Genomic DNA, 25,985 nt, shown 5'->3' with positions numbered 1-25,985 from the left:
GTCCAGAAGGAGGCCATTCAGCCCATCAAGTCTGCACCAACAACAATCCCACTCAGGCCCTATCCCCATAACCCCACATATTTACCTTGCTAGCTCTCCAGACACTTAGGGGCAATTTAGCATAGCCAATCCACCCAACCCGCACATCTTTGGAGTATGGGAGGAAACCGGAGCACCTTGAGGAAATCCATGCAGACACGGGGAGTGCAAACTCTCCACAGATAGTGACCCAAGCCAGGAATTAAACCCAGGTCCCTGGTGCTGTGAGGCAGCAGTGCTAACCATTCCGCCACTGTGTCACCAAACGAATGGGAAACGTCAACATAGCATTTCACAAAGGTAACTACTAACTGAAAGACATAACACTTAAAAGTTGTGCTCGGTGGACAGGAAGATCACACCTTCTAAATGATTCTTAATAATATTTTAGATAGTTAAATAAAAATGCCTTAGTATTTAGTGTAATTGTCACATATTGTTCATAGCCAGGAGTTGTCACAGATTTTTGTAACCAACTAACTGTACACAAAGTGAGCACATTGGCAGAGTTAGAAAATGAATCAATCCACATTATATCTGGAGATGAAAGGTGAGAACTGTAGCTTCCTTAGTACAGTTCTCACCCATGCCAACTTGAGAGTAACGTCTTTCTACGTGCTGCTCACAGGATAAAAGTCCCTTAAACGTACCTTGAGCAGTGAAAATAACTGGTACCTTCGTACCTTGTGTAGGTATCGATCATCAAATGCATGTTTGATCATCAGGTTCTTCACAATAGCAATAGCCCCATATCGAATGTCCCGAGAATCATTCAGTGCAATGGCCAATTCCCTTAGGAGAAGTCCCACTAGGAAATGGTTCTTGCAAAAATCATCAGTGAGCGTGCACTCCAACTGCAGATCTATACAGGAAAGAAATGGACAAGTCTTGCTTTAAAATAATGGCAGGAAAGGGTGGATGACTGTTGGGTTAGGAGGTGTGTGCTTGTAATGTTTCACTCTGTAAATAAACATTAAACTGAATAAAGATTTTCTCCACTTTTATCTTTCACCAGCTGCCTTGATTGAAGAAAGCACTTCGTGCTCAAATAAAAAAAAATTACCACGGAGCAAATATTGAGTCATTTTCACCATATCACTGTTGATGGAATGGCAGCTCTACAGTACGATGGATGCTGCACTGTCTGAGTATTCAAGTAACACTTTAGAGTAACAACTAGGCTGGGAGTGTAATCTTAAGAGTTCCAGATCTTGGAATCCCAATTATTTTAACATTTTCAAAGCCCTGAGATTCTCAATCTCAAAATCACAGGAATGTGGGACTGTGGAAAGAGACACAACACCTAAGAAAGTTTCGTACACTTGCCAGAAGCAATGAATAAACCCAACGTTAACATTTGCGTGGACAGCACGCAAATTGTCCCTTTCCCTCACTATCCGATCCAGTGATCCTGACCTGTGAAAGTTAACAACTGGTCAAACTTAACACACTTTCATGAGTTTGCGCTAAGTTTCACTGTCGATGCAAACCTATCTTCAGAAATAATCGATCTTCATATTTGTCATTACTACACAGGCTAATGAGTGTGATTCCCTGAGAAGAGCTTAGAGCTTTAGCAAATCTATGGTGCACCCTCTCAGAATATTATCCATTCATCTCTCACTACACCAGAACCAGCGTCAACTGGCTTAGGAAGTGGATTCCTACATGTTATTTACACCACTTCACTTCTCAGTCTCCTGGATCGGTCTGTTATGATTAATAAGATTCTTCTCTCTGACTGAAAGCTGAATAGATTCATCAAGAGTTTTAATCCTAGCTTGTAAATGGGAGAAAAAACATTGGGGCGATTCTCCCAAAAGAATTCTAAGTGTCAAATTTGTGTAAAAACTGGAGTAAATCATGTTGATTTTTTCAGCAGGTGCTTCAAAATGAATCTGCAACACTCTGTGCCCTGCTGAGTGCACTAGTGTAAATCACTCTGAAAAGCTGGAGACGGGGCCTATCCCTGCTAGAGAGGCCAGCAGAATAGCGCTAAGCGGGCCACTGTACATGCATTAAAGTTGGGTTTATTCACTGCTCTCGATTATCCTATTTGCTGGCCTCCTGATTGCTTCACAGTAAGAAGTCTCACAACACCAGGTTAAAGCCCAACAGGTTTATTTGGTAGTAAATGCCACTGACTTTCAGAGTTTGCCCCTTCGTCAGGTGAGTCCACATCACTCCTGATTGCTTGCCAGCTTGATTGCTGGCTAGCCGCACGATACCCGCACCGCTGGTCGTGCGACCACCTCCACCACCCCCCCCCCCCCCCCCCCCCCCCGCATCCCCACAGCCCGATTGCTGGCTCTTGAACATGTCTGGGACCAAGCTCGCCCCATCCTTATCTTACCTTCCCCAGCAGTCCTGATAACCCCCCCACGTCACAATCACTGGCTTCCTTCCCTTTGTCATTCAGTCCAAATGCATAGTGGCAGCTGGACCCCCGAGCCCCACCAATCACTCCTCAGAGGCCCCGCCCCATTCGGCCCTAACTTCTTGGCACTGCCCCATGCCTAATGGGCAGTGCCAAGGTGTCCCCTAGGCATTAACACTTTGCATCTTGGGCAGTGTCAGGGGTCCAGGCTGGCACTGCCAAGGTGGCAAAACCCAGGGGACACGCCCGGCACCCAACCCTCTGGGGGTCTCAATTGCATCCTCCCTTCACTCCAGTACTGTCAGGCTCCCAGCTCCCTATAAGTGGGGAGCTATACGAAAGCCATTGGAATGAAACACACTTGGCGGGCTCAGAAACAGCGCAGTGGGATGGGAGAATTGCCCCTATCATCTCCACTCATTTCCTCGGTGATGTCTTCAAAATTCAGAACTCCTGCTAAATTTTTTCAACTATTCTAGGCCACTATCATCAGTCCCCAAACCATTGATTCTCTCCATGGGATTGAGCCTCTTTCTAATATATATTATTTATATATCATATATAAATACATACACACACACATACATATCATTCACATTTGATACACATATTTGCACCAACACACTTGTTATACATATATGTGAAAACATACATGAACATACATTCTGTATATAAGTGCGTGAACACATGCACACTTGATAATATACACATACACGCGCAAACACACTGCGAATATAAACCAGAACACACACACTCTTGATGTATATACATGATCATTTACCATCTAACCTTTGAACTGTGGGAAGAAATCAGAGCACTCAGAGAAAACCCATGCAGACACAGGAGGACTGTCAAACTCCACACAGACAGCCACCCAAAAATGCACTGAACCTGGGTCCCTGGTGCTGTGAGGCATTAGTGCTAACCACTGTGTCAACGCACCAATCCTATGCACATGCACACATATTTTATATATACAATTCATTCATTATACACAGAGACACACTCAATATTCCCACGCACACTGTTCTAACAGACAGATGCTATAAGATTAAACCCAAATTATTTCCTTGAAACAAACAGCTGATAGAAAGCACACTAATAAAAAAATTAATAAAGAGCTAATTCTGTTGCATATTAATGTACCTTGGAACCGCGTAAGTCTGCTCTTCGCAAAAGAAATCGGCAAATTCAGAGGGATGAAGTGCTCATGATTGCAGACTATTTGCAGGAATTCCAGTTTGTATTCACTGAGTACCTGTTGGGAGTGAGATGGTGACAAATGAATATTAAAGAGTGAATGAATCCATTAATAGTCTGGTTTTAAAAGATGACACAGTTGGTTAAAGCTAACGGTCCTGCATTTATCAAGTGGGTGGAATTATACATTCAACAGAAAGGGGCCAGAGAGTGGAAAAGGCGGGAATACAAAAAGAAAAAAAAAGTGTGTATTCTGCCTGAGCAGCGATTTTGACTGCAGTTGCTGTGTAAATGTTCTCTTGTCTCAGGGTTGAGAATGAGGGGATTGAGCTAGAAGGACCCTGGTCGGGATTTTCCGACTGCAGTTGTCCCAAAACCAGAAAATCTCACCCGAGGTCAACGGACCTTTAAATGGTCTGTCTCCTCTCTGCTACGATTCCCATGAGAGGCAGGACAGGAAAGTCTCCCCCCTCCTATCTTGCCTCTCGGGCAGAGAGAAAAGAATCAAGGGGCACTGTTCAGAAAGGCGTAGGGAAACTACCCCTAGTGTTGTGACCAATATTCATCCCTCATTCATCACAAAAATCAGGTGACCTGATCCATTATCACTGTTTGTGGAATCTTGTGTACATAAATTGGGTGGTATGTTTCCTACATTTCAATGCTAATCATATTTTAAGTTGCTTCATTGAACGTAGAGCACATTGAAGAGGCAAAGTTTTTTTTCTTTTAATGGGCTGAATGCAAAAACAGTTAGACTTACTATTCTATTGATAAAGATAATGGAAATGAAGGGAAAGTTTCACCTTTGAGTCTTTGGGTGAGAAACAGCTGATGTAGTCATTTATTAGGTTGAAGATAAATCCTCTGTTCATCAATGTTAAACTTCGCTGTTGAATTAAGAATATATAAATTAGCAAGATATGTGAGCAGCTACTTAGATTTGCACTGTTTAATTTATTACTTTGCATGAACCTTGGATTGATAACATTGAGATGTGGCAGCAGGTAGACCTACCATGCTCATGATTCCTCTGAGCTCTCTGTACTTCCTTGCTGGCCCTGTGAAGGGGCTCTACTTCAAAAGATCAAGCAGCCCAAGGTTAAACTTGCAGCACCGCTTCAACATTTTGTTATGTTGGAGATTTAGCAACTTTGCAAAACCATCCAGAATTGGGCTTGCTAGTCTACATTTTAAACTGAACTGTCAGTGCTCAACAAAAGGACACAGGATCAAACCTGTCGGACCGATGTCACAAGGTCTACTCAGGCCAGCAGCCCTCAAGACATGGAATGGGCACTCAGTGATAGAGGCTGAGGAGGAAACACTAGAAACATACAAAATCTGCAAACTCTACCACCTCAAAGGCCAAGGAGAGCAGATGCATGGAACATCAACAATCTCAAGTTCCTCTCCAAGCTACAGACCATCCTGACTTGGAATTATATAGTAATTTCTTTACTGTTGCTTGGTCCTAGAACCCGGAGCTCCCTCCCAAACAGCATTGTGGGTATGCCTACATCACAAGAGTTGTAGTCGTTCAAGAAGGCAGCTAATCACAAGCTTCTCAAGGGCAATAAATGATGGGAAATAAAAGTTCAGGCTTAGCCAGTGATGCTCACATCAACATGGAAGAATAAAAATAAAGAATTCAATGAATCAACGGGGAAGGGAGCAATGAGCATTATATTGATCCAGATGGATCAATGAAGATGGGCTGAAATTTATTTTTTTCACTAAGTATCTTTGGATTTTGTAGCAAGTAAGTGAAGATAACAAACTAGCTAGCATGCAAGTTCAGCAGGTAATAGGGAAGGCAAATGGAATATTGGCCTTTATTTCAAAGGGAATGGAGCACAAAATTAGGGAAGCCTTGCTAAAACTATACAAGGCACTAGTTATGTCACACCTGAAAAGCTGTGAACAGTTTTGTTCCCCTTATCTAAGGGGAAATATACTGGCACTGGAGGCCATCAGGAGACTGACTAGATTGATCCTGGGTTTGGAGGGATTTCCTAATGAGGACAGGTTGAGAAGGTTACTCATGTTACCTACTCAATGGAGTTTAGAAGAATCAGACGCAACCTTATTGAGACATATTGGATTCTCAAGGGGCTTGACAGGGTAGATGCTGAGAGGCTGTTTCCTCTTGTGGAGAGTCTTGGACCAGAGGGCATAACCTGAGAGTAAAGAGTAACTCAGGTAGACGAGGGGGAATTTCTGCTCTCAGAGGGTAGTGAATCTGTGAAATTCTTTACTGCAGAGCAGTGTAGATGATGGCTCATTAAGTATATTCAAGGCAGAGAGAGACAGATTTTTAATCAGTAAGGGAATCAAGAGTTATAGGGATAAGGGGTGAAAGTGAAGTTGTGGATTATCATATACCCCATTGCGCGGCAGAGCAAACTTGATGGGCCAAATGGGCTACTGATGTTTCTATCTATAATGGTCTTAACAAATGATGATATATTCAAGCAAAAGTGTACTCAACAGTACAAAGTGGAAACCTATAAGTAGCGCCAATATTAAAGATAGGACAGTGTAAGTTTTAATTCCAGGAACATCTTCATTGACAGGCACTTGTATACAGTTCAGTTGCGTTCAATGTTAGTCAGCTACAACTAAAACAAGTTTGTCTCTACTGACCTTCATGAAATGAGCCCAGCTGATGTTCACACTCCTGGATTCCTCGGGAATTTCAGCATACCTCAGGTTAACATGAGGAATTATTGCAAGGAGCAGCGAGTACACAGTGTGTTGGTAGCAATCCGGGAATCTCTGGGCTCTGGGGAGCTGTAAACAGATTATCACACAATTTGCAGTGAGACAATAGAACAAAGGAATGCAACCAAAGTTTGGTTCGCGTGAAACAGAAAGAATTAAAAGGTAAGTTACTCAGACATTTAAAATTATTCTTTCATCTATTTTTAATCACACAAAAATATTCTTACACTTATGGGGTTTTATAAGATTTTATTTTGGGACTCTACTATTAAATTTAGAGTAAAATAAAGGGGAATCATGAGACCTGCTGTGAATTCTGAAGTGTTGGTGTTTTGATTGTTAAAGATTATAAGGGCCCAAGTAATTTTACTGGAAGGAAGATGCAAAGCTTTCTACACTTGTGGACAATGGCAGAAGCATCCATGCTAACAGTAGATTGGCTGTTAGTCTCCAAGTCCCAAAGAAGTGTTGCGAATGTCATGTTGCAAATAGCTACACTTTAAACTAGGTACTTAAATCCAAGATAGAGTCAGAGTCCAAAGGTTGGCAAATCAGCATTTCTACCTGGATACATGAACCATGTGATTCACAGTGCTATAGAGACAGGCTTTGAAAGGAGAAGGGTTCGTAGAAAATCATTTGTGGCTTGGGCTACATGCTCTCCAGATGAACATACGGACATTCAAATTAGGAACAGGGTTCCTCAAGCTTGCTCTGCCATTCCATAAGATCTTGGCTGACTGGCGTGCAATCTCAACTACAAATTCCTACCTTCCCCCAGTTACCTATCATCCCCTTGCCCATCAAGAAACTATCTGGCTCAGCCTTAAAAATGTTCATCACTTTCATCAATGTTGCTTTTGATTTGTTTGTTACATAAAAGTGAATCTTGTCACAGCATTCTTTCAGCTATTCCTTGGTAGTTCAAAATTTTCTTTCAGTTATTGGTCTCTCTCAGGGTTCATAATATCTCAAATGATCAACATCTTTTGCTGCTAATTCCCTTTATTATACCAGTGCCAACATTCAGATGTACTTCACAGTGCTTTGGGATGTCCTGAAAGTTGTTGTAGAAATGGAAGCCTTTCTCTCCTGTACTTTACTTATTTATGTACAAAATCTCTCATTGGCAGTATATCCTACTTATCACCAGTATCTCCTTGTAAATCTACATCGTGCCTCTTCATTGGTTCCAATATCAATGCAATTATAAGACACCTCAAAAATGTATATCAGTATTCCAACCGTGACTTATTCAATATCTCGTATAAATTCATACTTCATTGTATTTATTGCTCCTTTATATTAAACCCAAACTCTCCTTGGCCCCCTTCAGTTGTAACCCAAGTTCATGAATGTATCAAAATGCACTTTCTGTACCACAAAATACAATTTCCTCAAAGTGGGAGTTACTGATAATAACGGGAAAACATGCAACGTGAGAATTAACTCAAGGACATTTCCAACGTTATATTTTCCATCATTTGAGGAAAGAGCTGAGGATTCCAAATGTGTCTCTTGCCTCAAGATATGAAGCAATGTGTTATTCACTTTAGAGTAAAGAGATCTAACTCACCTTCATTTTGTTCTTCTCAATCAGATACTGGACCATTGACTTGATCAACATTTCAAAGAAAAACCACGAATGCTGGAAGTTAAAACAAAAAAAACTCAGTAAAGTGTTCTCTCCAATTGGAAATCTGATTTTCACACATCATTTCCTCCCTTTCTCGACCCATCCTAGTCCCACGTTATGTGGTTGATCCTTGGCATCTTGGGAGACCTGAGATTGGGCAATAAATGAGGTCCTGTCAATGTTACCCTGAATCCTGAGATTGAATACAAAGGGTACAGAGAATCCTTCATATTGCTTGAAAAGATCATTAACTGGGCAAGCTTTGCAACTGAAGTGCATAAGGAAAGGAGATTTGAAACATTGTAATACTGTAGTTTTTACAAGTGATCAAGAGATGCAGCAAGAAAATAGTTGACGTGGTTTCCAAAAGTTAAGCAAGAATAGAAAAAAAGTGTTAAGAGTATTTCAGAATGTACTCTTAGAGGGATGCTGTTGCATTAATATTTCAGAATCACTGATATTTCCCATCCGAGTGGTTATTTTTCATCTCGACTATATTCTAAATTAGCTGTGTTACTATTTGCTTCAAAACAAATTTAGAGTGCGTCCTTCTTTTTTGACAAATTTACAATGCGACAGAAATGTCAAATTCATTAGCAAGGCCTACCAAGTCAGGTTTCACTGTTTCCAGACAACACAAGTATTACTGATTGCCACAATGTCCCACAGAGTCACAATTGATTGTAACCATATCAATCTTAGGCTAAATGGTAGTTTCATGCCTCTGAGTGAGAAGGTCGTGGGTTCAACTCTGGCTCCATAGAGCACTAAATCCATTCTGAGGGCTCTCATTGCAAGAGTGCTGCACCGTGGATGCTATCATCTGATGAAGTACAAACTTAGCTTCTGTTTTCCCACGTAGATTGATGTAAAATATTGCACTGCCACAGGTGGCACATTGGTTAGCACTGCTGCCTCACAGTGCCAGGGACCCGGGTTCAATTCCCAGCTTAGGTTACTGTCTGTGTGGAGTTTACACATTCTCCCCGTGTCTACGTGGGTTTCCTCTGGGTGTTCCAGTTTCCTCCAACAGTCCAAAATTGTGTGGGTTAGGTGGATTGGCCATGCTAAATTACCCCTTAGTGTCAGGGGACTACCTAGCGTAAATGCAGGAGTTATGGGGATAGGACCTAGGTGGGAATGTGATTGGTGCAGACTCGATGGACCAAATGGCCTCCTTCTGCACTGTAGGATTCTATGATTCTATTTGAAGGACTACAGGTGAATTCTGGTAGCTTATCTCCCTGCTTTATGTGGGATCTTGCTATGCACTGCTTGGTTGCCAGATTAAACAGTGCCTGTACTTCAAAAGTACTTCAACAACTGTGATGAGCTTAGTGATCTTCTGAGGTTGTGACCGCTGCTATATAAATACAATCTCATATTATTGGGAGGAAACAGAATAGCAAATGGGAATCCCTACTCTGCTTGATTTGGACTATAGAATATACTCAACGATACCATCATGACGTACATGACAGACATTAGTGAAAGGAGGATGGAAGAAACCTTGCCTGTGAGCCAATAGAGGGTGCAGGAGAGATTGGCACTACTATCTAAACCAACAGGCCATTCAGCCCCTTTGTTAGGGACCAGATCAGAAACTCCAAGGTACATTATGAAGTTAGACTAGAGAATAAGATTTTTCATTCCAGGTGTGATTCTATTTACCTACTAGTAAGCTTTTATTAAATCAAACTTTATCTAACAATATAGTTTAACATAACAAGACTTAGTGTAACTTATACTAATTCAAATATTTAAACATGACAAGGCACAATTCTTAACTGCTAGTGTATCTCTATTAGTTCCAATTTAAACAAGAGTTCTCTTAGCCTTAAACTCCTCTTCAGAATCAGTTGGCAAAAACATGCAGGCTTACGTAGGTTGCCAGCTCTCAAGCTTTTTAACACTTCTGGAGAGAGGCACTTATTTTCTAGTTGGTCATATATTTCAGTCTCCAGAGAGAGAATAAGAAGAGCTGCTGCTCCTTGTAAAATCCAAATACTGAATTGAATACAGGAGTTAGAACATCTTGCTGAAGTTGTTCAAGACATTGGTAAGGCCACACTTGGAATACTGTGTACAGCTCAGGTCACCCTATTGTAGAAAGGATATTATTAAACTAGAAAGAGTGCAGAAAAGATTTACTAGGGTGCTACTGGGGCTTGGTGGTCTGAATTATAAGGAGAGGCTTGATAGACTGGGACTTTTTTCTCTCAAGCGTAGAAGGCTGAGGGATGATCTTACAGAGGTTTATAAAATAATGAGGGGCATAGATCAGCCAGATGGTCAATATTTTTTCCCAAAGGTACGTGAGTCTAAAACTAGAGGGCATAGATATAAGGTGAGAGGGGAGAAATCAAAAGGGTTCAGAGGGTGGCAAGAGTCTGGAACAAGCTACTAGAGCTAGTAGTTGAAGCGGGTACAATTTTATCTTTTAAAAAACACTTAGACAGTTACATGGGTAAAATGGGTATAGAGGAATATGGGACAAATGAGGGCAATTGGGACTAGCTTAGGGGTTTAAAAAAAGGCGGCATGGTCAAGTTGGGTCAAAGGGCCTATTTCCATGCTGTAAAACTCTATGACTCTAAATAGAAACTGCCTGCTTTTTTTCCTTCTGTGAGCCTAGCTCCTCCCTTTAGCACATGATGCACTCATGTTATTCAACCTAATTAAATTCTATTCTGAAACCCCAGGGGACAACCCAAAAAAAGTACATTAATTCAGATTAAATAAAACATCCCAATAATAAGAGCAATTATTCTTCTGCATTCTCAACAGGTGGGCTGCCTGGAGCAGACAAATTGTCACAGTAATCAGAGCTAAAGTTTAAAATATTTGCTTCACAAAAAGCATGATGTAAATCCAGTTCTTAAAAGCATAGTATTGTCACACTTTAAAGGGGTAACATGACAAAGGCCCCTTCTCAACTACAGCTTAGCAATGAATAAATTATACTATATGATAATTGTGAATTCTGGACATTATTTATCTCTTAAAGGAAGGCAATAAAATGGCTGAAAGGCTGTATCTGCAGTTCTGACAAAGAAAGCACTAACCTTCAGCAGTTTATTGATGGTGAGAAAATCTGCAGATTGTTTCAGGATTACAATAATGGACTTCGCGAGCTCTTCATGTGTTGTCTTGTTTTCTGCGGTCGTGTATTGGCTCATCCTGAAAACATACTGAAGTGCAGAATAAGTCAGTGGAAAGATTCAGCTAGCCCTCTGAGACCCGAGAACCTGCTGTGGAGTAACTTAGTCAACAGTGCAAAGTCATCAACCTGAGATATTGGGCAGAATTTGATCCTGCTTATCATAGAAGGAAACATCATGGCTGGGCTCAACCAGATGCGGCACGTCAGTCTAGTGGTTAGTGGAAACATTAATGAACTAGCAATTAGATAGCCTGGGCTGATGTTCTAGGGACACAGGCTCAAATTCCATCACAGCAGCTGATGGAATTTAAATGCAACTAATAATTATGGAATTAAAAGCTAGTCAAAGGTAGGGGAGTCTAAAACTAGAGGACATAGCTTTAAAGCGAGAGGGGAGAGATACAAAAGTGTCCAGAGGGGCAATTTTTTCACACAGAGGGTGGTGAGCGTCTGGAACAAGCTGCCAGAGGTAGTAGTAGAAGTGGGTACAATTTTGTCTTTTAAAAAGCATTTAGATAGTTACGTGGGTACAATGGGTATAGAGAAATATAGGCCAAAGGCAGGCAATTGGGATTAGTTTAGGGGTTTTAAAAAAAAGGCGTCATGAACAAGTTGGGCCGAACAGCTTGTTTCCATGCTGTAAACCTCTATGACTCTATCACTTATGATGACCACGAAACCCTTGTCCATTGTCATAAATACCCATCCAATTCCATCTGGTTAAGGAAGGAAATTTAGCATCCTAACTTGGTCTGGCCTAATGTGACTCCAGACCTACAGCAATGTGGTTCATAGAGTCATAGTGATATACAGCATGGAAACAGGCCCTTCGGCCCAACTTGTCCAAGCCACCCTTTTTTTTAAAACCCCTAGCTAGTCTCAATTGTCTGAATTTGGCACATATCCCTCTATATCCATCATACCCATGTAACTATCTAAATGCTTTTTAAACGATAAAATTGTACCCGCCTTTACTATTACCTCTGGCAGCTTATTTCAGACACTCACGACCCTCTGCGTGAAAAAATTGCCCTTCTGGACCTTTTTGTATCTCTCCCCTCTCACCTAAACTATGCCTTCTAGTTTTAGACTCCCCTACCTTTGGGAAAATATATTGACTATCTAGCTGATTTACGCCTCTCATTACCTTATAGACCTCTATATGATCACCCCTCAGCCTTCTACGCTCCAGAGAAGAAAGTCCCAGTGTATCCAGCCTCTCCTTATTACTCAAACTATCAAGTCCTGGTAGCATCCTAATAAATCTTTCTGCACTTTTTCTAGTTTAATAATACCCTGGTCCTTTGGTTGTGTCTTTAATGCTCTCTAAAGTAGCCCAGCAAGCCACTTGATGTATCAAACCAGTACAAAGACAAAAAGATATGAAACTAGATGGACCACCCACTAACCTAAATGTCGGAAATGACACCGGCGAATCCAGCCCTGTTAACCCCAAAAAGACTACTTTCGAATATCTGGGAGCTTATTCAAGAATTGGGAGAACTGTCTCACAGGTTAGTTAAGCAACAGCCTCACATAGCCATATTCACAGAAACCGATCTTACAGATAATGTCCCAGATGCCACCATCATCTTTCCTGGATATGTCCACTAGCAGGATAGATCCATCAGAGATGGAGTCACTGTGGTATAGCGTCAGGAAGGAGTTGCCAACATGCGACTCTACATCCGGTTGTGTCTCATAGCATCATGTCAAATATAGAATCATTGAATTATAGAATACCTACAATGCAGAAGGGGGCCATTTGGTCCATCGAGCTTGCACCAACAACAATCTCACCCAGGCCTAATCCGCATAACCCCTTGTATTTACCCTGCTAATCCACTGACACTAAGGGTCAATTTAGCATGGCTGATCCACTAACCTGCACATCTTTGGAGTATGGGAGGAAACTGGAGCACGTGGAGGAAAAACACGCAGGCACAGGGAGAAACAAGGAAATTTCACACAGTCAACTGGAGCTGGAATTGAATCCAGGTCCCTGGCACTGTGAGGCAGCAGTGCTAACCACTGTGTCAACATGCCACCCCAAATAAAGGAAAGGAAACCATTTGATGCCAGCCAACTACCAGCACAGATGAGTTGGTACAGGAGGGAGGATATTAGATTCCTGGATCACTGGGACTGTTTCTGGGGAAGGTGAGGACTGTACAGGTAGGATGATGTTCATCTGAACCAGAACAGGACTAACATCCTTACAGGACATTTTAATAGTGCCGTTGGGAGGAGTTTAAATCAATTTGGATGAAGGAAGGGACACAGACTGTTAGCAGAATAGGGACATAACGTAATACATTAAAAGAATCAGGTCAGAGGGAGTACAGCTATATTAAGTTTTAAGGGAGTATGGCCAGCCTGGATTGCCTGTATTTTAATACCAGGAATATTGCAGGTAAAACGGATGAGTTAAGGGCGATGACAGATGTGAAAGTGTGATATAGTAGCCATCACATGGACATGGCTGAGGGAGGAACAGGATTAGCAACTCAGCATTCCGGGATATAGAATCTTCAGTCAAAATAGAGGAGGGGGTAAAAGAAAATGAAGCATTACATTATTAGTTAAGGAGTTAGAAAAGATGAAATCTTGGAGGAGCATCAAATGAAGATCTGTGGTGGAGCTTAAGAATAAGAGAGGTTGCTCGGTATTTATTATAAACCCCCAGATAGTCAGCAGGAAATTCAAGACTGTGTGCACAATTCATGGAGGTGTGTAAAATCAATACAAATATTAGGCGATTTCAACTTTCCCAACATTAATTGGGATAGACATAATGTTAAGGGCTTGGACGGAGCAGATTTTTTGAAATGTAAAAAGGAGAACCTTTTAAGCCAGTATACTGGATTGAGAACTGGCTGGGCAATAGGAGACAGAGGGTAGTTGTGGAGGGGACCTTTTCGGGCTGGAGGCCAGTGACCAGTGGTGTGCCGCAGGGCTCAGTATTGGGACCTCTCCTCTTTGTAGTATACATAAACGACTTGGAAGAGAGCGTAGGTGGTGTGATCAGCAAGTTTGCAGATGACACCAAGATGGCAGGGTTGGCGGGTACTGAAGTGGAATGTCAGGTGATACAACGGGATATAGATAGGTTGGTGCATTGGGCAGATAGGTGGCAGATGGAATTTAATCCTGATAAATGCGAGGTGATGCATTTTGGAAGGAATAATGCAGAGAGGAGCTATGTGATAAAAGGTAGACCGATTAGGAGTATAGACATACAGAGGGACCTGGGAGTGCAGGTTCACAAATCCATGAAGGTTGCGACACAAGTGGAGAAGGTTGTTAGGAAGGCTTATGGAATGCTAGCCTTTATAGGAAGGGGTATAGAGTATAAAAGCTGCCGTCTAATGCTTCAGTTGTATAGAACGTTGGTTAGACCGCATTTGGAGTACTGCGTCCAGTTCTGGTCACCTTACTACCGGAAGGACGTGGAGTCTCTGGAAAGGGTGCAGAGGAGGTTTACCAGGATGTTGCCTGGCATGGAGGGGCTGGGTTACGAGGAAAGGTTGGAGAAACTGGGACTTTTCTCCTTGGAAAGACGGAGATTGAGGGGGGACATGATAGAGGTATATAAGATACTGAAGGGAATAGATAGAGTCAATAGTGAGAGACTGCTCCCTAGACTGGGTACAAATACGAGAGGTCATGATTTAAGGGTGAGGGGGGAGAGGTATAATTTGGATGTGAGAGGAAGGTTCTTTACGCAGAGAGTTGTGGGGGTATGGAACGCGCTACCGAGTAGGGTGGTGGAGGCAGGAACGTTGGACTCGTTTAAGGTTCAGTTAGACAGACACATGAGTGAAACGAGGATGGAGGGTTATAGTAGGGGCTATTAAATAAGGTCAGAACCTCGGGAGACACCGGAAATGCAGTTGAGTCTTGTAAGTTAACGTTTTTGTCTTTTTATTCCGCAGGTGGAGGTCCACCTCGTTGTCAAACGAGGGGCATGCACACGGTGGGTCGTGCGTGGGCTGCTCTTGGAGGTTCCGGGAGTGGCCTAGTACTTCGTGTCGGTGTGTGTGCTTGATCCTGGACCAGTAGACAGGCGCCGCAACAGCTCGGTGGCTAGCACTGCTAGCTGTGCAGATACATGGATTTGGGCCTGTGTCTGTGGGAGTTTGCGCATTCTCCCTGTGGTTGCGTGGGTTTCCTCCGGGCGCTCCGGTTTCCTCCCACACCCCAAAGATGTGCTCTTAGGCTGATTGGTTTACCAAATTGACATTATTCTCCCCTGAATCTGGCTAAGTTAGGGGTTCCATTCGTAGACACGCAGGTTAGAATAGGTGTAGGGTGATGCGGCGGCGCGGGCTCGTTGGGCCGAAGGGCCTGTTTCCCGTGCCGGGTTGTTCTTTGTTCTTTATATAGAGGGTCCAAAAAAGGAATGAGCGATGCTGGACCAAATTCTAGGGAATGAAACTGGACAGGGGTTGAGTTGGTGGTGAGGGAGCATTGTAGTGATAGTGATCACAACAATTTAAGTTTGTTATGATAAAGAAATAGACAAGTTGCAAAAAAATGTTTTGGATAAGGAGAGAGCAAATTTTGGGTGGACAGAGAACATCGGTAGAGTGTTGAACGAATACATCACACCCGCCTTTACCCAAGAGAATGAAGATGAAGGTATTGAACTCAATGAGAGAGACTGCAAGGATCTTGAGCTAATTGGCATAGGGAATGATAAGGTATTTGAAGGGTTGGCAGGCTTGAAAGTGGACAAATCTCTAGATCCGGATGATATTGTCCCAGGCTGTTGTGGGAGGCAAGGAAGGAATTCATAGGGGCTCTGTCCCAAATTTTTAATTCCTCTCTGGCCATAGGGGTGGTGTCAGAGGACTGAAGAACAGCTGTGGTTCCACTATTTAAGAAAGGTTGTAGAGACAAGGCAGGGAACTACTAACCAGTGAGTCTCACATCAGTAGTAGGGAAGCTCTTGGAGAAAATTCTAAAGGAGAGAACCTATCTTCACTCAGAGTGGCAAGGCTTGATCAGGGATAGTCAGCATAGCTTCAGCAGATGGAGGTCATGCATAACAAATTTGACTGACTTGTTTTGAGGAGGTAAGCAGCTGTGTGCTTGAGAGTAATGCAGTTGATGTCATTTATATGGATTTCAGCAAAGCCTTTGACAAGGTCCCACAGAGGATACTTATAAAGAAGGTAAATGCACATGGGAAAGAGAATAATTTGATACAATGGATACAAATTTGTCTTCATTGTAGGAGCTTGAGAATGACGATAGAAGGCTCTTTCAGGACTGGAAGTCAATGTCCAGTTGTGTTCTGCTTGAATCTGTGCTGGAACCCCTATTATCCATCATTTATATGAACAGCATAGATGACTACGCGGTGGATGGGATTAATAAGCTTGCAGATGACACAAAGATTGACTGGGAGGTTAACAGTGAAGTTGAAGGAAGATATAGATGGGATGATCAAATGGGCAGAAATGCGGCAGATGGAACTTAACCCTGAGAATTCTAAGGTGATACACTTTGGAAAGAATAATTTGACATGGAAATATTCAATGAACATTAAGATGTTCTGAGGAACAAGGCATATTTGTCCACAGATCTCTGGAAGTGGAAGGGCATGTTAGTAGGGTGGTGAAAAAGGCATATGGGACACTTGCCTTTCTCAATCAAGGCAAAGATTACAAAAGCAGAGAAGTCCTGTTGGCGTTGTACAGAACTTTGGTAAGGCCACAGCTAGAATACTGTGTGTAGTTCTGGTTCCAATATTATCAGAAGGATGTGATTGCACTGGAGGGGGTGCAGAGGAGATCCATCAGGATGCTGCTTGGGATGGAACATTTAAGCTATGGAGAGAGGTTGGATAGATGTGGGTTCTTTTCGTTGGAGTAGAGAAGACTGAAGGGTGTCCTGAATGAAGTGTACAAGATAATGAGGATCATGGGCAGGGTGGATAGGGAACAGCTGTTCCCCTTACAAGTTCAAGATGAGGGACAGGAGGTTTAGTGGGGATATGAGGAAAAAAAATCTTTTTAACCCAGAGGGTGGTGGCATTCTGGAATGTGCTGCCTGGGAGAGTGGTGGAAGCAGGTTGTCTCACATCCTTTAACAAGCACTTGGCATGCTATAACATTCAACGCTATGGGCCAAGTGCTGGTAAATGGGATTAGGTAGATAGGTTGGATGGTTCACATGTATTGGTGCAGACTTGATGAGTTGAAGGACCTTTTCTGCATTGCATGATTCTGTGATTGTGATACTGCCACCCCCATCCCACGGCTAATGAATCATTAGTTCTCCATCTTGAACATCAATTGGAGGAAACACCGAGGGTGACAACAATATACTCTGTTTGGGGTACTTCAAAGTCCATTTTGAAGAGTGGCTCAGTAGCAACATGGCTGACTGAGCTGCTCATGTCCTGAAAGGTATATCTGCCAGGCTGGGCCTACTACAGATGGTGGGGAAAACAACAAATGGTCAATTGCAATGCATCGACCGGAGTCCACTTGCCAACCAATCGCACCCTCATGCAATAGAAATTGTTGTTCCCTTTGAAATTTAGTATTCTTGCATCTGTCTTGGTGAGCGCATGATCAAAAACTTCAACAGAATATCTCCTTCTCCCTATGTATCCTATGAATGAACATAGAACATAGAACACTACAGCACAAACAGGCCCTTTGGCCCACAAGTTGCGCTGATCATATCCCTACCTACTAGGCCTACCTATAACCCTCAATCCCATTAAATCCCATGTACTCATCCAGAAGTCTCTTAAAAGACCCCAACAAATTCGCCTCCACCACCACCGACGGCAGCCGATTCCACTCACCCAGCACCCTCTGAGTGAAAAACTTACTCCTGACATTTCCTCTGTACCTACTCTCGAGCACCTTAAACCTGTGTCCTCTTGACCATTTGAGCCCTGGGAAATAGCCTCTGAGAATCTACCCGATCTATACCTCTCAACATCTTATAAGTGGTATGCTTTGTCTGTATAGCGCACAAGAAACAATACTTTCACTGTATCCCAATACGTGACGATAATAAATCAAATCAAAATAAATTCTAGTGTCCACAATTACAGCAATGCCAATCTCTGAAAAACCTGATACATTCTTAAGTAGTAAAATACCTTTATATATGATCGAGGATAATGGTCCAGACCCTCTTCGTGACATTTGGACACAATATGTATTATTACCCTGAAAGAGAAGCATGGAAAACAGTGTTCACGGATTGCACAGGTTAAAACATGAGCCATGTAAATAAATCAGCAGGAGGAGCTGGCCCTCTGCCGGTGTAGGCTCATTACTCAAAACAGACACAAAACGTAAGTGTTTGACTTTTTACCAGTGCTTCACACACACACACATACACACATACCTCATACACAGGCAGATAGTAGCATATACGCACATATGGCAACAAACACACACAGAAGTACACAAAACCACAAAACAACACACACACACAGATAACAACACACTCACACTTGTACAAAGCAATACACACACTGCTGGAGTCACTGAAATCTTCACTTCACAAGTAACCTTTCCTTTCTGATTGGATGGGATAATGGAGGTTGAAATAGAAAGGGACCAATAGGGCAATGGACAGAAAAGATGCATGGAAATGATTTACCTGGTAGCATTTACTGCAACATCACTCTGGCTGGTTTTGGTGAGGATTGTGAGAAGCTGGTTTAGGATTGTTGGAAGGAAATTGACCATCACACAGGTGTCCATGGCATGCAAGCACTGAAAGAAAATGTCAACTCAAGTTACTCTCATTTAAAGATGGGCACTCTGCTTTCCAATCTAGACTCATCTGAAAATGTACTATTTTGCATAAGAAACACAACACTTCACACAGTAATGGAACTGTACAGAACCCCCTTGCGTTGTACGACTCACAATGAATGTATACAGTGAATATTACACGTATCACAATTGTATGGAAGCACCTCAGAATGCAACTTGATCAATGTTGACAACTGAAATACCTTTGAATTGTTTGTAATGACCATTTTGAAATATCTATAACATTTCTTTGACTGAATTGAAGCACCTCAGAGAGTAAACTTGTATAGAAGCACCTTAAACTGTATTGAAGCACCTCAGAGAGTAAAATGCTATATGTAAAGATCATGAATATTATTGCATTGTGTGTGATGGCCATTTTGAAATGTTTATAATGTTCTTTCAGATATTTTATGAATAAAGAATATTTTTGCAAAAAAAAAAGAATCCTGGCTGAGAAGCCAAGTGTTGCTACTCCACCAGGACTGATTGGTTGCTTTAGTTCATAATTAGTTTAAGTTCATTGTGAAACTCAAGATTCAAAATGCACTCTTAATTCTGCTGATTTGAAAAAAATATAAAAATTGCCTTCAGTAAATTTTCAACATTAGTATCTCTGCAAAATCAACCACACACAAAATCCTGTAAACATCGACACAGCCCTGAGAATTTCCTGTAATTACTGATACAGTCCCCTAGACTCCTCATAAATACTATCACTCCCAGAGACCTCCTGTAAACAGTGATATATCCGCAGGTACGCCATAGAAATAATGACACTTTCCCCAGGTTACTCTGTTAAACAGTGACATGTTCCATGGAACTGCCATCAACTGTGACATATTAATGACTACCTACAATTCAGATCATCATATTATTAACAGAATAAAAAGGCATAGGACAGGATGCAATCAGACATCCATGCACATAACTATCAGGAGAAAATGAACAGACAGGGTGTCTTCTCTCTGGCAAAAAGATTGGGGGCGATCTCATAGTGACTTTTAAAATAACGGTTTTGATGGAGTGGGTACAGAGAGAATGTTTCCTCTTGCAGGGAAGAGTAAAACTGGAGACCATCAACATAAGATAGTCACCGAGAAATCAAGTAGTGAATTGAGAAGAAATCTTTTACCCAAGGAGCGGCAACAGTGTGGAACACACTAACCACAGGTAGTGGTTGAAGTGAATTGTATAGATGCATTTCAGGGGAGGTTAGGTATGCACAGGAGGGAGAAGTGAATAGATTGTCATGATGATAAATTCAAAGGAGGAAAGATGGAAGGAGGTCCAAGTGGAATCCATGTGGGAAACAATTCCAGCCACAAGCAAAACAAAAAGATACAGCAGAGGCAATCAGACAGTGATGGTTAAAAGGAAATGTTACCAATGTGGAGGTAACCACATTCTTGAATCACATTGGTTAAGGAGACTGAGGGTTCTTACTATCACAAAAGAGGACACTGGATATAGTGCAGAGATAAATCAAGATGGCTAAGCAATCGATCAACCAAAGATGTTACTGCTGCAATGAAACATGGCAGCAAATGTGATAATAGCCAGATAATTTGTTTTATTAATGTTGGTGAAGGATAAATATTGCCCTAGGACACTGGCGAGGTTCCCTCTAATTCTTTGAGGGAACCTTTTAAATCTTGAGAGGCCTGATGGATCTTCGGTTTAATGTCTTATCAGAAAGATGGCTTCTCTAGCAGTGCAGCATTCCTTCAGCAACACTCCGAGAATGTCAGTGCAAATTTTGTGCTCAAGTCTCTGCAGTGGAACTTGAATCCATGACTGGAGGAAAAGATTCAGGAAGATTTATACTTGGTCTCCACTCTGCCAACTTGTTCTGAACTGTGCAAGCTATTGCCAAAACCCAGTGTTTCTCCTTACACAACCCCTCTAAACTCAATCTTGTTATTTATAACTCGGGTTAAGACAGTTCTATGCGGCAGTATCTTTATAGTCCAATAGTGTACATTAGAGGGCAGCAGAATAGAATCTGAAACTTAGAACTCACCCATTCAGGAGTAATGTCAGACAGCACTTCTTCACATGCAGTGCTTTGTTGAAAGCACTTTTATAGCAGGACAGCTACTATAACCTATTTGCATAGTCTTTTAGTTTTCAGTTTTATTTAAATTGGATATGAGACATAGTGACTTATATGAGAAAACATGAGCTGAATTTCATTGCTGCATTTGTACAAACTCTCTCTTCACAAATTTCCACTCCAAATTTGGGCAGAATCCCTGGTGCGCAATGTTCTCAGGCAGATTTTATTTTAAGCTCACATTCACTTACTGAAAACCCTGGTGATTTCTTGGAAAACAGGGATCAGAGGGAGTTTGGGAGTTTGAAAGAATTTCTGTGGACAAATTCCAAAGGTTTTTCGACTGTGGTTCCCCGAGACGGTGGATGACCTGTAAGAGGGTTCCAACTCTTCCAGATTGTTCTGGAATTCAAAATTAGTCTCCCAGAAACTTGCAAATTAGCCTGAGAGATTAATGAGCCTAATAACATCATGTGGCAGGTGGGGATTTGGAAATCTCCTGCCTGTTGAGTTGGGAAGGTCACAAGGTGAAAGTATCAGGATACAACTTGCTGCCCTATTTTTGCTGACATCATCATCTCCAAGGCCTACCTCCAGGTGGCTGCAGTGTTGCCTGAATCAAGCGTAGACTCTCTCAATGCACAAATTAGAGATCTATTTCACACTGGGTCAGCTTACCAAGCAGGATGTGCGCAATCATGTTGTATGTCAGCATAGAAGCTTGCTGAAATCATCCTCTCTGTCCCTTTAGTGGCAGCCACAGTAAAAAGTCTGACAACACCAGGTTTTAGTCCAACCGATTTATTTGATAGTAAACGCACAAGCTTTCGGGTTAGTCCCTTCGTCAGGTGAATGGAGAGTTCTGGCCTCTGGTTTTTGTCTTTTTATTCCGCAGGTGGAGGTCCACCTCGTTGTCAAACGAGGGGCATGCACACGGTGGGTCGTGCGTGGGCTGCTCTTGGAGGTTCCGGGAGTGGCCTAGTACTTCGTGTCGGTGTGTGTGCTTGATCCTGGACCGGTAGACGGGCACCGCAACAGCTCAGTGACTAGCACTGCTAGCTGTGCAGATACATGGATTTGGGCCTGTGTCTGTGGGAGTTTGTGCATTCTCCCTGTGGTTGCGTGGGTTTCCTCCGGGCGCTCCGGTTTCCTCCCACACCCCAAAGATGTGCTCTTAGGCTGATTGGTTTTACCAAATTGACATTATTCTCCCCTGAATCTGGCTAAGTTAGGGGTTCCATTCGTAGACACGCAGGGTAGAATAGGTGTAGGGTGATGCGGCGGCGCAGGCTCGTTGGGCCGAAGGGCCTGTTTCCTGTGCTGGGTTGTTCTTTGTAATGGGTAAGCTACTATATTCCTTTAGAAAGTTAGCAATGGCACACTGCCCGAAGAAAGTGATCACTATTCTTGTTTGTGTGCTGAGGTGCATATTGACAAGTGTCCCCCAGAGACCAGGTTGAACACAAGGCGTTTGAGTGAAGATCTGGACAAAGTGACCAAAGCTGTCGTCACATGGTCATCCGGTACGGAACAAGGGTAGTGTGGGGTTCCCAAAGCAGAAGGTGAAGTCAAGGCTGGGTATCAATGTGATGATTGGGATGTGAATTAGTGGGCTTTGAGAAGTTGCTTCAGGTGATGAATGAGCAAAGAGAGGTCCATAGAAGATGAATGCTAACCATCAAGCCTCTGAGGATAATATACAGAACATGGAGCCTGATTTCACTTAAGATAAAAGTAAAATATTGCAGAAGCTAGAATTTGAAATAAAAACAGAAACTGTTGGAAAATCTCAGTAGGTCTGACAGCATCTGTGGAGAGAGAATAGAGCCAATGCTTCAAGACTGGATGACCCTTTGTCAGAGCTCAAAGAATCATCCAGAATCAAAACGTTAGTCCTATTCTCTCTCCACAGATGCTGAAATTTTCCAGCAGTTCCTGGTTTTGTTGCTACCAATTTCACTGTCATTTTTCTCATTCTTTTTTTTTGTTTTTATTCCAATTTAATCAAATCAAGTCCAATTCAGAGTCTCAACAAGTTGAGACATTCCCAATCCAAGCTGACAAGACAGGGCTCTCACCTCCTGTCCAGGGCTTGGTCTACATGATCCAAGCTGGTTGGAGTAGGCATAGCTCCTCTTCCAAGGCTTGATCTCATTTGCATCTTAGCCAAAAGGCCGAGATGCCGCTTTTAAAAATTGCTTCAAATGAAGCTAAAATGTAACCTAATGCCTTCAACCAAGCACAGCATGTCTATACTGCACTTGCTCTTAGCCAAAAGACAGAAGAGAAGATGATTTTGACAGAGTCACCTAGCTTGCCAAAGGCAGGAGCAGAACTGTGATGAGGAAAGGATGGCAGGACCTGTTCCACATGCAGAGGATGAACTCCCCGGAGCTGTTGCTCCAAGGCACCTCGCTAGACCCAGGGTCTACAGACAGCATCTAACATGCCGACAGATATCCGAGAACCAGTGTCGCCAAAGACTGCATAAGTTCAAGAAAATGATTGGTCACATCTGCCACTTTCTGTCGGATTTGGCACCACTGGGGTTTGGAAGGAAAAATGAAAGAGATCATCCTCTTGCGGCACTGAATGGCTATCGTCTCCTGCAAGGTGTTAGCACTCAACACTGCCTTCCTGTGCTGGATTGGCAATCTTGCTGACAGATCGTTGCCCAGAGTGCAGATATAGCACGTGGCAGGGAGCCTCCACTGTATCCAGCAGCTGTTCCAGTGAGATGCCAGTGAATTTCAAAGCAATATGCTTCCTCCCTTTTGCAGTTGTGGCTTCCCATCAGCAAGTGTGCTGGCTGTTTGCAGGGACAACTATTAAATGGTGGTGCACTGATCACCAAAACACCAAAGTCGTAAACATGCTCAATGCTACTTCTCTTGCCTGACCTTTGCCAATATCAGAGAAAATCTCACCTTAAGTATTTTAAACATGACTTAAGCCCACCTATTTTCTGATCTCCCACATCCATATATCCAGCAGGAAAGAAAGAAAATGCAAATGATCAGCAGAAACAGGGTGGAGGAAGGCAAGAGTGAGAATCATAGCCACGGTCAAGGATTTTCAATTCATAGACAGAGGTGATGGCATCATTGAAATAACAAATCATTAAAATGTCTAATTACTTTGGATCATTGACTGGATGTAGTGGTCACAACAAAATCAAAGCATGCATTGAGGAAGCAGCGGACACATCTGCTGACTATGCTGAGGTTCACCCCGAAGCAGCCATTGACCAATGTTAGCTTCTGCAGAATAAAACAGGGAGAGTGCTGAGTGACACTGATCATTTCATCTGGGTGAGCGAGCCAGGCAGGTAGAACTCTCAAATATGGACAACAGAATACTCAAGATGTCCACTCTCTTAAGTTCAGATGAAATGGCAAACAATCAATCCTATTAAACATCATCCTATTAAAAACCAGTTGTCTTTGTCATTTCATGCTGAATTTCATATTCACTTCTTTTCAGAACCACCAAAACCACACAGCTGGCCCATTCATGTGAGTCAGCTGGAAATGTTTATTTCTACTGTGTTTGGGTAGTGGTTGTGTGAATTTTGTGTGAATTTATATGAGTGAGCGTACTGGGTCTTCGTCTGCTGGGATGTGCATTTTCATTTTGTGTGCCTGTAACAATGCTTGCCTGAGTGTGTGTGTGTGTAACAATGCTTGTCTGAGTGCACGTATCAAAGCTTGATATGTGTATGTGTGTGTCACAATGGTTGCCCTTGTGTGTGTGTGTATGTACAATGCCTGCCTGAGCGTGCGCATGAGCAACAATGCTTGCCCGAGTGTGCACACGTGTAGCAATGCTTGCCTGGCTGCATATGTAACAAAGCTTGCCTGAGTGTGCACATGTGTAGCAATGCTTGCCTGGCTGCATATGTAACAATGCTTGCTCAGTGTGTGCATGTGTAACAATGCTTGCCTGTGTGTGTATGCATGTGTAACAATGCTTGCCTGTGTGTGTATGCATGTGTAACAATGCTTGCCTATGTGTATGCATGTGTAACAATGCTTGCCTATGTGTGCATGTGTAACATTGCTTGCCTGAGTGTGTATATAATAATGCTTGCCTGAGTGTGCGCATGTGTAGCAATACATGCCTGAGTATGTGCATGTGTAACAATGCTAGCCTGTGTGTACGTGTGTGCAGTAATGCTTGCCTGAGTGTGTGCGTGTGCAACAATGCTTACCTGCGTGTGTGTAACAATGCTAACTTGTGTGTAGCAATGTTTGCAGGTGTCTGCATGTGTAACAATATTTGCTTAAGTGTGCGCATGAGTAACAAAGCTTGCCTGAGTGTCTGAGTGTGTAACAACGCTTAGCAGAGTGTGCGCGTGTAAAAATGGTTGCCTGAGTGTGTGCATGCGTAACGTTGTTTGCCTCTGTATGTGCAAGTGTAACAATGCTTGCCTGTTTATGCATGTGTAACAATGCTTATCTCTGTGCATGTGTGTAACAATGCTTACTTGTGTGTGTGTTTATAACAATGCATACCTGAGTGTGTGTATGTGTATCAATTTTTGCCTTGGTACGTGTGTAAAAATGCTTGCCTGAGTGTGCACAAGTGTAGCAATGCTTTCCTGAGTGCATACGTGTATGCCTGTGTGTGTGTGTGTGTATGTGTGTACGAGTGTGTATTTGTATACGAGAGTGTGTGTGTGTGTATAAAACAATGCTTGCCTGAGTGTGTGCATGTGTAACAATGCTTGCCTGAGTATGTGCATGTGTGGTAATGTTGCTACACATACACAGGAAGGTCGAGGGACATGGAGTTGGGGGTAGGGTGTTAGCGTGGATAGAGGATTGGTTGTCAAATAGGAGGCAGAGAGTGGGGGTCAACGGGTGCTATTCGGATTGGCGGATGGTGACTAGTGGAGTGCCCCAGGGGTCGGTGCTGGGGCCTCAGCTTTTTACCATTTATATAGATGATCTGGAGGAGGGAACCGAGTGTAGGGTGTCGAAATTTGCAGATGACAC

At 42.6% G+C, this 25,985-nt stretch overlaps 1 protein-coding gene across 2 annotated transcripts in view; it reads right to left on the bottom strand.

Moving 5' to 3' along the window:
- The window catches only part of LOC145342110 (dedicator of cytokinesis protein 11-like), a 269,092-nt gene that overhangs the window by 109,818 nt on the left and 133,289 nt on the right, over nucleotides 1-25,985 (bottom strand). For both annotated transcript variants that reach the window (XM_080187331.1, XM_080187332.1), the window contains exons 24-31: nucleotides 18,775-18,890; nucleotides 18,266-18,335; nucleotides 11,042-11,167; nucleotides 7,917-7,988; nucleotides 6,263-6,409; nucleotides 4,423-4,506; nucleotides 3,563-3,674; nucleotides 723-901 (exon numbers count right to left, since the gene is read on the bottom strand). In XM_080187331.1, coding sequence (XP_080043457.1) covers nucleotides 723-901; nucleotides 3,563-3,674; nucleotides 4,423-4,506; nucleotides 6,263-6,409; nucleotides 7,917-7,988; nucleotides 11,042-11,167; nucleotides 18,266-18,335; nucleotides 18,775-18,890 — 906 coding nt within the window. The remainder of the gene's footprint in view (nucleotides 1-722; nucleotides 902-3,562; nucleotides 3,675-4,422; nucleotides 4,507-6,262; nucleotides 6,410-7,916; nucleotides 7,989-11,041; nucleotides 11,168-18,265; nucleotides 18,336-18,774; nucleotides 18,891-25,985) is intronic.

The sequence above is a fragment of the Carcharhinus amblyrhynchos genome, chromosome 4 (assembly GCF_965287045.1).
Source record: "Carcharhinus amblyrhynchos chromosome 4, sCarAmb.v2.hapA, whole genome shotgun sequence".
In the NCBI taxonomy this organism is placed as follows: domain Eukaryota; kingdom Metazoa; phylum Chordata; class Chondrichthyes; order Carcharhiniformes; family Carcharhinidae; genus Carcharhinus; species Carcharhinus amblyrhynchos.
Note: the sequence above shows the minus strand (reverse complement) of the source record. Positions and strands in the feature narration are given on the sequence as shown.